Consider the following 12,440-nt stretch of genomic DNA (forward strand, 5'->3'; position numbering starts at 1 on the left):
CTGCTGTCACTTGTGCAGAGAATTCTGAGAAACAATTCCAGTACTCTTTCAAGAGTAGGTTGTTTCAGTCAGTTGCTCTGGTAGCTGCGCTTTTTGCGGCAGGAAGTCTTGGTGTCTTAGCTGGTCAAAGCTCTCTCCGCGTCCACGATAACGAGGGATTTTATTGTGAGTTTTCGGAACACATGGTATCCACACTTCAGGGGTGACAAATCAAAAGTGCACGATCTATCGATCATCTTCAGCCGCAATGAATCATTTTCGACAAATTCGAAGGAAGCCGCAGAAGCATGGCATAATCTTATTCCCCGCCATGGTGGATTTTTCAAGCATCCTAACATTGCGCCAGAGGAATCTGTTTTCGCAGTTTTCCATCAATTGCATTGTCTTGTATGTCCCCATTATACGGCATCAAAACGAAGTAACTGACATAGATGCTCAAAGAATGGAATTAGGGAGGCATATTGGATCTTATATGACGCGATGAATGAGCAAAGGATTATCAAAGACGATACTATGCCCCAAATGGCCCACCCTCGTCATTTCGGGCATTGTATAGACCTCATTCGGCAGGCCTTAATGTGCCAACCAGATCTAACCGTCGAAGTCAAGAATGAAACCATCAGGGGGGTAAAGGGTTTCGGAACCGCACATCAGTGTAAGAACTGGGAAGAACTCATGAATTTCACGAAGACATGGGTGGCACGAACCTATAGGGAACTTTAATCTCTCGAAAAAATTAGTTAGATCCCACCCCAAATATAGAGCCATGCCCCATAAGCTATTGCCCTTTTATGGTCACTGCGGTTGTTATGGAAGTAAATGATTATGATATGGTGGTTCACTATATTTTGGCGGTTTCCTGAGCTGTGTGTTATCGTTCAGAGCAAAGCCCCCCCCCGGCAACGATTAGCCGCTGTCTCAGTGTCACATAGACCAAAAGATGTTCCACTCCACGTGCCAACAAAGTCCAAGCTTGTCGCATCATGTAGTGAAATTGCTCTCCCAATGAATGCAAAAGGCAGACGAAGTTCATTACCGCGGCATTATCGTTCGTTCCTATATTTGGTATCTAACCGAGAAGATGTCGTTTGCTGCCAGTGCATGAAGACTTCTGAGTAAATCCTCATCTTTCACACTTATTGTAGACACCGCAGACCCCCAGGCAGAGGGGAAATACTCGGTATCAATGCCACACCTGTTAATCGGCTAGTACAAAATTGCCAAGTTAGGAAAGGGTAGTGATAACCTACGTTGCTCCGACTTCGGGGAGTATCCCTTCATTGAAATAGTGCCTCAGATAGCTCACAGTACACAGGGAAGGCATGCTAAGGCTACAGTGGCCGTACGATAGCTGCTCCACGAGACGAGCTCCTTCGAAGCTATTATGGGCTTTCTTTGCAGATACCAATGGACACGCAGGGTCCCACGTAGTCGACAATATTAGTATTGGCTCTGCTGTTCTGATCCGTGGATATTCGGGGTAGTACTGAGGACGAAAGTTGTGCGTTGTTGGGATCGACCACGATGCTCGATCGTAGATATCAGATGCTTGATAACGCGATACCAGGAACGACAACTCCGGTCTGGATATAGTATGGTTGTAGACTGGCTTAACACCATGAACTGGGGCATCTTGTCCAGTCTTTCGATTATCATTCAATCCAATGAAGATAGTTGAGTCATCCACGAGATACTTGAGAAGCCATGATTCAGAGTATGCGTTATAAGCAGGTGTATTGTTGCCGTTGAGCAGCTCAGCCAGATTCTTTGCAAGTAGAGGCCAAGACTTTGGCTTGTATAGGGCCATGAGTATTCCATTGCTAACTATAGTTCGACGGGTGATGGCTCCGTAATCCGTACTGTTTAAGTAAACGGGAATTGGTTCGTCTTCGAGTTCCCGTAAGAAGCCATCGAAATAGGACTGGAGCTGGCCAGCCGACTTGAAGTGTTCTCCCTTGATTGATTGCAGCGGACAATCTTCTTTGGCTTCGAAACATTCCTTGAGAAAGCCAGTGTAAATTTTGTCTGTGTCGGTCAACGACTCTTCCAGAAAGAAGGAATTATACCACTGATCTAAGTTGCTAACTCCATCAAGTACCATTCGAGAGATTCGCTCTGGAAACATCTGCGCATATGTCTGACCGAGTGTAGTTCCATCTGTTCTCCCGTTAGTGAATCACCTCGCTAGCTGAATGGAGTGAATATACAACTAAGTCCCCAGTAGTACATATTTTTCTGTCCAATCGCATCGAGAATTAAGTTCATATCGTATGCGGTTTGGGGGGTGTTAATGTATTCCCCGTGCTCACCCATCATATCTCGACAGGCCTTTGCTTTATTCTCCGCCCTAGTGTACATCTCACCGGCTTGGTACTCAAGATTCCAGGGGTTGCTTGCAAACGCGGTAGCCCGTTCGCCAGTGTTTTGGTAGCAAACAGCTTTCGGTATCGATCCACTGACACCACGAGGGTCGAAACTCAGTAAGTGGAAGCCTTCTCCAACGAGTTTGTTCAAATCGGACGCAGATCCGCGCAATAACCCCATTCCACTAGCTTAAGCATGTCAGAGAATGCCATTCCTTTCGAAGCCTTAACATACCTCCAGGTCCCCCGGGATTTAAAAAAATATGCCTATCTCCAGTAGCGGATGCATTTTTGGCTAGCATCCTTATGATCGGTAACGAGAAAGTCTTGTCGGACGATTGGTTGAGATGGTTCACGGGCACTTCCAGTCGGGAACCTCCGCGTCGCGTCAACGCGGTTCAAGAAATGCCACAAAACATATGCATACTTACATTGAAGTGTATGGTTGTTAGCTTCGCCACAGCTCTTCCATTGCAAGACTGGCTTATTATGAGATTTAAGGGGCTTCTGGAACTCGTTCGCAAAACATAATCCCACAATCGCAGAGCTTATATAAGTCGTCACCAGCGCACACCAAACGAGGCTATTCCAGCCTTTGGTGCCAAACATAATGGGCGGTGGTATTTTCAGTTGAAGCCTGGCGTGTTTGGATTGATACTGCCACGGTCTGATTAATGTGTTCTTCCTGAAGTGGGCTGACAGCTCAAGAATCTGAATGTGTGTCGGAGAGTTGATCATGTATGTCCGAAGTAAAAAAAGTCGATGTACCAGTAGCGACTTGAAGTCATAAATCATCAGAACTGAGTAGGTATGCGCTGGCTGTCGTGCACCAGCAAGTGGGTTGTCTTCTTGTTGGTTCACGCAACCCTCCAGGTCCATTACGTTCACTTACTCTTGCCTTTGTGTAACTGTTTTTGCCCCAGCCACACTGTGATTTTCTGCCGCGCACAACCGCTCACTGGCATAACTGGCTACCGGTAGTCAGCTTAGTTATTTGGTTGGTGGGGAGATCCATATATGATATTCAGTATGTGGATGGGGATGGCAGAGATGGGTATGGGCTCCAAAGTAATGAAAAAAGTATTTTAAGCTCCTGATACTGACATTTGGCAGCTGTCAGACCAGGGTCGAGGATCATACAATGGCCAGGAGTGGTGCACCGCGTTCAGGAAATCGCTCATACAATGCCTGCAGCGGCATGGCACAATCTGGACGAGCATAGCTCGATATGGAAGCGGGTGTTGCGCAAAATAGGCCTGAGACCAGTAGAGTATTGAACTACTTCAGTGAAAACAGCAACTACAAGGAGCAGGATAACATTCTGTACTACGAGTAAAACCCCTGAGACCCCCAAATTTTCCAGAGTTAAAACATTTGACATACACCATACTTTCTAAATCAGATATTTGACCAGACTTACATAATGAAAACATAATCAGGGTAAGATATTGACTTCTAATCTCATACCTTAGGGAATAACAGATCTATTGACAGAGTAAGGCAGAATGATCATCTATCCTACACGAACGGGCCTATCTATAAGCTTTAGAAACTATCATTTAGGTTACTGGCACGAGTTGCAGGAAAGGGTACTAGTATACCAAGTCCAGTAGCCAAAATATTTAACCCGTCGCTCCAAAGAGGAGGAACTTTCCTGGACAGAAGCAGATAAGATGACGATTGGAAAACCTCATATCTGTGGAAGCAGCCGAATAAGTAAGATGATGCACTCAGAAATATTATTCTATTCAAAATACCAGACTTGACAAGCTATTCTGCTTTTCTTCCATGGTATTTACCTCTCACCTACCACTTAGGTGCTGCATGGTGCATATACAGTTTGTCGAGATTGTTAGCCAGTGGATTATTCCTGCAGTATCAGTAACCTCTGCATGATAATATCCTTGATTCCTGTTCGAAGTTTTCCAGTAGATTGAAGTATCTGTATCAACGTCTCCGAGAATCACAGGGCCATCTCCTGTTTTTGATTATTTTTTTGAAAAAAAGCCCTAACTGTCAATCTTATCTTGAGCACCATCCAAAAGCCGGAACCATCCTCAAAGCCCAACCCACAAAAGCATTCCACCTCGACAGGATTCTTTATATATACCACTACTGCACTCCTTCTAAAGATTGCTCCACCGTCACTTCAATCCTCACTGTTACTGTATCATTTACAGCCAAATCCCCAGCCCACTATCAACCACCCCCAGAAATAATCAGCACCATGTCCATTCCCTACCTCAACGGCCTCGTCAACGGCCATGGCGACAACGACAACCGCGGCGTCCCCATGTCCTTCGCCGACCTCAACGCGTCCGGTTGGAACGGCGACTGGGACTTAGCTCCTGCTTGTGCTGAGGCCCAATGGCGGGTGGAGCTCGAGGCCAACCCTGACCTGCCCGCAGACCGCTTGGGGGGGGTGGTCGTGTTTCGAGGACTGGACATGCGCCTGTTTCCCATCGTGAACGGTCAGGCGCAGGAGCCATTCGAGTATGAACGCGAGGTGGAGTGGGTGTCAGAAAGTAACGAGTTCGAAGAGGCGTTTTATGCGTTTTGCGAACTGCTGGCGCAGGAAAACTGAGGTTCGTTGTGGGGTAGATCGATAACGTTTGGTCTGTTTTGCTCGTTGAACCATAACGGGAAGAAAGCAGAAAACGGACAAAGGAGAAAGCAATCAAAGCATATTCTTGCACGAAATCTACAGCAGTAAGCCTTCAGTGGGACAACTCCAGACCCCACCTTCTCATATCTTTCTGATTGTAGTTACCATGTACCCTGAGTATTTCGAGTAGCAGTCATCAGTTAAGTGGTTAGTGTGTAAGCTGCAGACACCAATCAAGCCTGTTAGTAGGGGCCAAACTATAGTGCTCTAAAGTAACACCCGTAGTAGCAGGTCGTATTACAGTGTGTATAACTGTATATCCTATTGGTCAATCAATATGGTATTTTCCATGAACCATTTCTGTAGAAACTGTAACCGAAGTCTCAGATTCGCAGTCCGTATGAAACTGAAACTTTCTGTGGATGTGTTTGTGGTGGACCGTTGCTGACGGTTACGAATGATCGAATGCTGTAGGTGGAGAGGTATGAACAGTGGAAATTGTTGCCGAGGTAAGATATGGTGGTGCATCAGTGCGAGGGGAAGCATACGATGATTCTGGGGGCAAAGTATGTTAATGGGTTGCAGTTGGTGTGGAGGCGGGTGTTGGGAGAGGGAGGTTTAGACTGTATAATGATATGATATAACTGCGCTGTTGTTGCAATATGAGGTCAGTAGCTTAGTTGCGCATGGATCGAGGGCTGAACCAGAAAATGTTAGGGAGCTATTATTCATGATTGCGTCAGCATTGGATGATGTGATCCTGCTTCTTGTGTCTTCTATTGAACTACACAGAGGGTTAGAAGTCATGTATTGTGGGAATAATCACACGGAGAGGCTAATATGGCGATGATGATGACTATTATGGTAGAGAAGGAGAGGAGGATAAGGAAGAGGAGGAGGGGTATATACGCTAGCTGCATGATGGTTCAAGCATACTAGGTAGGAAGGTGCGAATGGTTGGGTGGCCGTCACAGGGCTGGACTTATACCATATTCACCGGCATGCCTTGCGTTGTTGACCAGTTATAGGCTGGGATTTTACGCCCATTACATATATTTGAGTCTTCAGGCGTGGAATTTAGATTTTTGTGAGCTATATTCATGAAGGCATAGTATTCATCATGAAGATCTGTCGACGCACTAACCACTCGACTAAAATCAGTATATCACGTCTAGTAGTTAGCCAGGCGACGGAAAGATATGTGTCCCAACATTAAAGATTTATAGTAAATATCATTAACACCGCTTGAGCCTCATCGTAGGTACCAAAATAGAAAACAGAAGAAATAACGGCCACCATATGGGTCATCCCTCCTACGTCCAAAGCCTCACAATTGATGGAGACTGAGAGGCAGAGTTTTCATCTGTAAAATATTGCACTTACTCATCATCAGCATCTACGTAGCTCTACTGATTAGGCCTGTGTCCGTGACGCATCCATGGTGGAATTAATAGATAAAGCTCGTAATAATGCCTATTATTTCGACCGTGACATATCCTGTTCGCAGGTATCTAGACCGCTTTTATAATTAATACTTGTACCTATACAAGCACTCTGGGTAGTTGCAGCGCATTACCGTTATGGGCTTTTGTGGCTTATGGTACATGACAAAGTATAGGTTTATTATGTTAATACTTCACGGCAGTTACCTGCATGATGCCGATAACAACGGTCCACCGACAATCGCGGGGCGCAAAAATGATTCACCGAGCTGGAGGGTCAGCCATTTAAATCCTAGCAAGTAGCAAGTCAGGAACCAAGGCTTACAGCACACCTTGGAACATTTTGAGTTATTTTCAGGCCACACCTTTGGGCTGCAAGTGCAAAAGTCACAACATCACATACTGCTATTAATAGATTTCTGATTCTTTTAAGACATAAACTCTATTCCCATATTCTGCTAGTTACTTTTAAGTAGAGGGATATATATGCATTATATTCCTGTAACCCTCGAGCTTTCATTTATATTAAATGCAAGATAAGTACGGAGTAGTGAGAGGTATTTGATCGAAGTAAGAAAGAAAGAGAGTGATGGAAATGATTGCATCATGTGGAGAGGAGAATTAGGGGAATTTTCCCACGTAGTAGGCAATAGGCATGTCTCGGAGTCCGGACTGGCACTAACCCCAAAGCAGCTAGTCAGGGTCCGGGCCAGACCAGTCTGCACTCTGACTAGTCAGTGACTTGACTAGTTACAAGCTGATTGCCCCTAGCGACGCTGTCCCGTGGGCGGGCAATTATTTGTGTACACACCCGAGCCCTCGTCATTTACCCCAGGCTTTCTTTGGAGTAATTGCTTCCAAGAATACATTCTTGGTCGACTACGGAGTACTAGATACCAGATTGCCCTTATCTAGATCACTTCATGCACTCACTGACAGCACGATTCAGTTTCACATACCGATCGGACTCTGCATTCTTGCCTCCCCCGGACATCATTACATTGGCATCCCACAACACTTAGTTAGACTAACACTTGCTGGGGTCTTGGCGACGATAAGCGGCCACACCCCGTGATAGTCCCAGTTTCAGCATCGGTTCCCCCCTCATCATCTGTCCAGCATTAACTCTTTCTTCTTTTTCTCTTCTGTCTCTTTCCAGTCCGCTTTCCAACCCATTGCCCGGCCTGGCACCACGACTTCCTTCCCCTGACCCTCTAGTTCCGGTGCAGATCCTCAAACTGGAGAGTCCCCGTTAATCAGCTATCGTCGCATCCACGCCTAATCCTATCTAGTCATCGAAAGAACTTCCCCGGCTCCGACTAATCAAGTTAAGGTGGCATTACTATTGGGTGTTAGAGACGCTTAGTGCACCTCGAACCATCCCAGGCCGGGTCCGGGTCCATCTCCGCCGCTCGACTAGTATTAGTATCCTCTCTTTGACCACTCGCGCCCGCACTATTTCCCCTTCCTTTCCTCTCTCATCCATCGCGCCCTCATTTATCCTTTGTGCGCTACTTAAACCATCCACATCTCGCCTTGGCAGGGGGGTTGGTAGCTAGCGCTTCTCGCATCTTGCTCATCTACCGCACTGGGATCTCTCTGTTCGCATTCGTTTCTTCTCTGCGGTTGTGGGAGCATTTTCAGGGACCGGCCACTCAGCTGCGCGCAGTTATACGAGACTGTTCAACCGATATTCTCACCCTTTACTCTACCACTGTCAATCGTTCAGTCGCTTGATTCACTGCGTTCTAGTCCACCCACCGCGCGATCAATTCGCCCACACTCTTCTTGCCTATGCGATAGAAAAAGGTGAGTCGACTCACCCCAGTGCGATTGTCTATACATCGGTTGCATCGAGCTATTCATAACATGGATCATCGAGTCTAGAAAATACAACTATTGCCTGCGCAACGACACCATTGCTAATTTAAGACATCCCCGTCCTGCAGGCTATGTCTCTACCTCAGCGTCCGGGGAAAGCCTCCCCGCGGCGAGAAGATACCTACTCCTCTTTTCGAGAGTCCTCCCGCCGACGGCATCGCACCCACGAGAGCGGCCGCTACCATGATTCATCAGCCGAATCCCCATCAGGGCACCGACACCATCGCCATCACCGCTCACGCAGCTCCCGAAGACGCGACGATGTGGACGAAGAGAGAGGAGAAGTGGGCGCAGAATCAAGACACAAGAAGACTCTATCGAAGCCGGAACGCAGTCGGGTTGACCAAAACCATCCGCACTATCATTATCGCCAGAAATCTCAGAATATGCCCACGCAGCCATCGACGACCGGGGATGAGCCCCTAATGGGAGCAGAAGGGGAGGCGGAAACAAACAGCTCGCAGAGCATGGACTACAAAGGAAAGGATAGGGTGTATGTGACGGAGGGAAATATCAACCAGCCCTTAGAACGCCTTCCAAATCGACGTCGCATCAAGAAACGGCGATCATCACGCAAGATTACCCGAAGAGCAGCGGCAGCGGAGAGGAAACGCCAGGAGGCCTTGGAGCAAGTGCGGCCACCCAGCCCGTGGACAACATACTGCGCGATTATTACCTTCTGGGCTCCCGACTTCATCTTGAAGTGCTTTGGAATGCCCAAAAAAGCCCAGCGGAGTGCCTGGCGAGAGAAGATTGGCCTCATCAGTCTCATCCTACTCGTCGGAGCATTCGTCGGTTTTCTGACGTTCGGATTCACAGCGACCGTGTGCGGAACCCCTCCCACACGCCTGAGGATCAATGAGGTCAGTAGCAACTACATGATCTTCCACGGCAAGGCCTACGATCTATCCCACTCCACTCACCCGGCCGCTGCTGGCATCCCTGCCGGTTCCAATGTCCTCTGGGATCTGCCCCACAAGTACGGAGGACAGGACGGAAGTTTCTTCTTCCAAGAAGTCAATGGGGCGTGCAAGAATCTAATCACCCTTGCCGACGGATCGGATGTGCCTACCAATTCAGCCGGAGACCTCGCCTGGTACTTTCCCTGTCACGCTTTCAATCAAGATGGGTCGTCCAAACCGAACAAGACGGTGGATTATTACCTTGGCTGGGCCTGTCATACGTCGGGGACGGCTCGGAAAGCCTTTTATAACTTGAACAGCGCCGGAGACGTGTACTTCACGTGGGATGACACCAAAAATACGAGCCGAAACCTTGCCGTTTACGATGGCGACGTACTCGATCTGGATCTTTTGGAATGGTTCAACGCATCTCAGGTGAACTGGCCATCGAAGTTCGATGAGCTTCGCGAGAATTCCAAGGTCCGTGGGGTCGACCTCACGTACTATCTGCAAACGGGCCAGGAAAAGAGGATCGGCCAGTGTCTGTCGCAGATCATCAAGGTCGGCAGTATCGACACTGATACGGTTGGATGTATCGCCTCAAAGGTCGTCCTATACGTCTCGTTGATTTTCATCTTGTCCATCGTCGTGGTAAAGTTCATTTTCGCTCTGCTCTTCCAGTGGTTTATCTCCGCTCGCTACGCTGCACCCAGGACCAGTATGGGCTCCGACTCCAAGACACGGAACCAGCAAATCGAGGACTGGGCCAATGATATTTATCGACCTGGTCCGCGCATGACGGATTACAGTATGGTGGAAAGGGGCACCAAACGGGCAAGCTTCCTGCCGACTACCTCTCGCTTCTCCAGCCCGTACACTGTGAGCAACGGAGGTAAGCAGAAATATCAGTACGTCACGATGGCGAGCCAAAATTCAACAACACGCCTAGTGCCAGGTGCCACCAACTCGATGTACAAGCAAAGCCACAACAGCAGCGGGGGGAGCATCGGGCCCGATGGCTCACGCCACAATGGATCAGCCAGTCGATCAAGTCTGGCCCTTCCGGGACAGGACTCACGGTACTCAACTGCCATGCTCGAATCAGAAGCTCCGGGGATGGGCGGGTATGTCCACGAGGGTGTGATCCCGCAGCCACCGCCGGAATGGCAGCCCTACGGGTTTCCTCTCGCCCACTCACTCTGCCTGGTTACCTGTTACTCGGAAGGTGAAGAGGGCATCCGCACTACATTGGACTCCATCGCCATGACCGATTATCCGAACAGCCATAAGACTATCCTCGTGATCTGCGATGGAATGATCAAAGGAAAGGGTGAGGAGTTTTCCACACCAGAGATTGTCCTAGGAATGATGAAAGATCCCATCATCCCCAAGGATGAAGTGAAATCATTCTCGTATGTTGCCGTTGCCACCGGGTCGAAGCGTCACAACATGGCAAAGGTGTATGCCGGATTTTATGATTACGGCGTGGACTCCGTTATTCCAGAGGAAAAACAGCAGCGCGTCCCGATGATGGTTATTGTAAAAAGCGGCACTCCATCCGAAGCAAACAAGTCAAAGCCGGGAAATCGGGGCAAGCGAGACAGTCAGATCATTCTGATGTCCTTCCTCCAAAAGGTCATGTTCGACGAACGGATGACAGAACTTGAATACGAAATGTTCAACGGCTTATGGCAGGTGACCGGCATCTCTCCTGATTTCTATGAAGTCATTCTCATGGTCGATGCCGACACCAAGGTGTTCCCCGACAGTTTGACCCATATGATTGCTGCGATGGTCAAGGATCCGGAGGTAATGGGACTATGTGGTGAAACGAAGATTGCCAACAAGACAGACAGCTGGGTGACGATGATCCAAGTATTTGAGTATGTATCCTCCACTTTTGTCCTGTGGCAATACTAATACAAGCAGGTATTTCATCTCGCATCATCAAGCCAAGGCCTTTGAATCGGTGTTTGGTGGTGTTACGTGTCTTCCCGGGTGCTTCTCGATGTATCGGATCAAAGCACCAAAGGGTGGTCAGAACTATTGGGTTCCGATTCTGGCGAGTCCTGATGTGGTGGAGCATTACTCGGAGAATGTGGTCGATACGCTGCACAAGAAGAATCTGCTTCTGTTAGGTGAAGACCGGTATTTATCGACACTGATGCTACGTACCTTTCCCAAGCGAAAGCAGATTTTTGTGCCCCAGGCTGTCTGCAAGACGCAGGTGCCGGACAAGTTCATGGTTCTACTCTCACAACGACGACGCTGGATCAACAGTACCGTGCACAACTTGATGGAGCTGGTCCTAGTACGAGACTTGTGCGGGACATTTTGCTTCAGTATGCAGTTCTGCATCTTCATTGAGTTGATTGGCACGCTCGTGCTTCCGGCAGCCATTGCTTTTACGTTTTACGTGGTCATAAACTCGATCGTGCACAGGCCAGTACAAGTGATTCCGCTGGTACTGCTTGCTCTGATCCTGGGATTGCCGGGAGTGTTGATTGTGGTAACGGCGCACAAGTTTGTGTATGTGCTGTGGATGTTTATATATTTGCTATCCTTGCCAGTGTGGAACTTTGTACTACCAACGTACTCGTACTGGAAGTTCGACGACTTCAGCTGGGGCGACACGCGGCAGACGTCCGAAGGGAAGGACAAGGGGCACGAAGCAGGGGAGGGAGAGTTTGACAGCAGCAAGATCACAATGAAGCGGTGGCGAGACTTTGAAAAGGGTAACTCAACTCCAATGTGCGTGATGACCAGAACTAACAGCTTGTTATAGATCGCCGACTGCGCATGCAGATGTCGGGCTGGGGCCAGGCTCCGGGGCCGGGAGGGTATTCGGCCTATCAAGACCCCTATGGGGGGCATTAACCATTGTGGTTGATTATTTGACTGTAAATTTCGGATGTTTGATGAGTTACGACGGATTGTACTATTGTAATTTTCTGTTTCTTTGCCGCCAGCTGGGGTCAGCTGGATTGTGCCTGTCATTCGAGCTGAATGACCGTACGCTCCGGCCGGCTTTTTTGAATATGGCTTTATAATGTCGTTTAATGCGTTTGGATTCAGCATGCGCTACCACAGCGATTGTGATATAGCAGATACGAGTAACGATATCGACGACTTGAATAATATGGATGCAATCAGGGGTATTTTCAGAGGGTTCAGTGTACATAAACGAGTACACCGACCCTCTTTTGCAAACCACTCCTACAGTCTCATCCACATCACGGCGTAGCTA

At 48.3% G+C, this 12,440-nt stretch overlaps 3 protein-coding genes across 3 annotated transcripts; 2 read left to right on the plus strand and 1 right to left on the minus strand.

Moving 5' to 3' along the window:
* Positions 1-1,246: 1,246 nt before the first annotated feature.
* Positions 1,247-2,972, minus strand: AtWU_11230 (alpha/beta-hydrolase; the record flags this gene model as incomplete). The annotated part of the gene is made up of 3 exons (XM_035506332.1): positions 1,247-2,157; positions 2,208-2,552; positions 2,795-2,972. 3 exons carry the CDS (start codon positions 2,970-2,972, stop codon positions 1,247-1,249), a joined length of 1,434 nt encoding a protein of 477 aa, XP_035362225.1.
* Positions 2,973-4,590: 1,618 nt separating this feature from the next.
* On the plus strand, positions 4,591-4,947 carry AtWU_11231 (prolyl oligopeptidase family protein; the record flags this gene model as incomplete). The annotated part of the gene is made up of 1 exon (XM_035506333.1): positions 4,591-4,947. The coding sequence occupies one exon, from the start codon at positions 4,591-4,593 to the stop codon at positions 4,945-4,947; it is 357 nt and encodes a 118-aa protein (XP_035362226.1).
* Positions 4,948-8,362: 3,415 nt separating this feature from the next.
* Positions 8,363-12,070, plus strand: chsF (chitin synthase CHS3; the record flags this gene model as incomplete). The annotated part of the gene is made up of 3 exons (XM_035506334.1): positions 8,363-11,076; positions 11,123-11,928; positions 11,979-12,070. The coding sequence occupies 3 exons, from the start codon at positions 8,363-8,365 to the stop codon at positions 12,068-12,070; spliced, it is 3,612 nt and encodes a 1,203-aa protein (XP_035362227.1).
* Between the last annotated feature and the right edge of the window lie 370 nt (positions 12,071-12,440).

This window comes from Aspergillus tubingensis (assembly GCF_013340325.1).
Source record: "Aspergillus tubingensis WU-2223L DNA, scaffold_15, whole genome shotgun sequence".
NCBI classification, from domain to species: domain Eukaryota; kingdom Fungi; phylum Ascomycota; class Eurotiomycetes; order Eurotiales; family Aspergillaceae; genus Aspergillus; species Aspergillus tubingensis.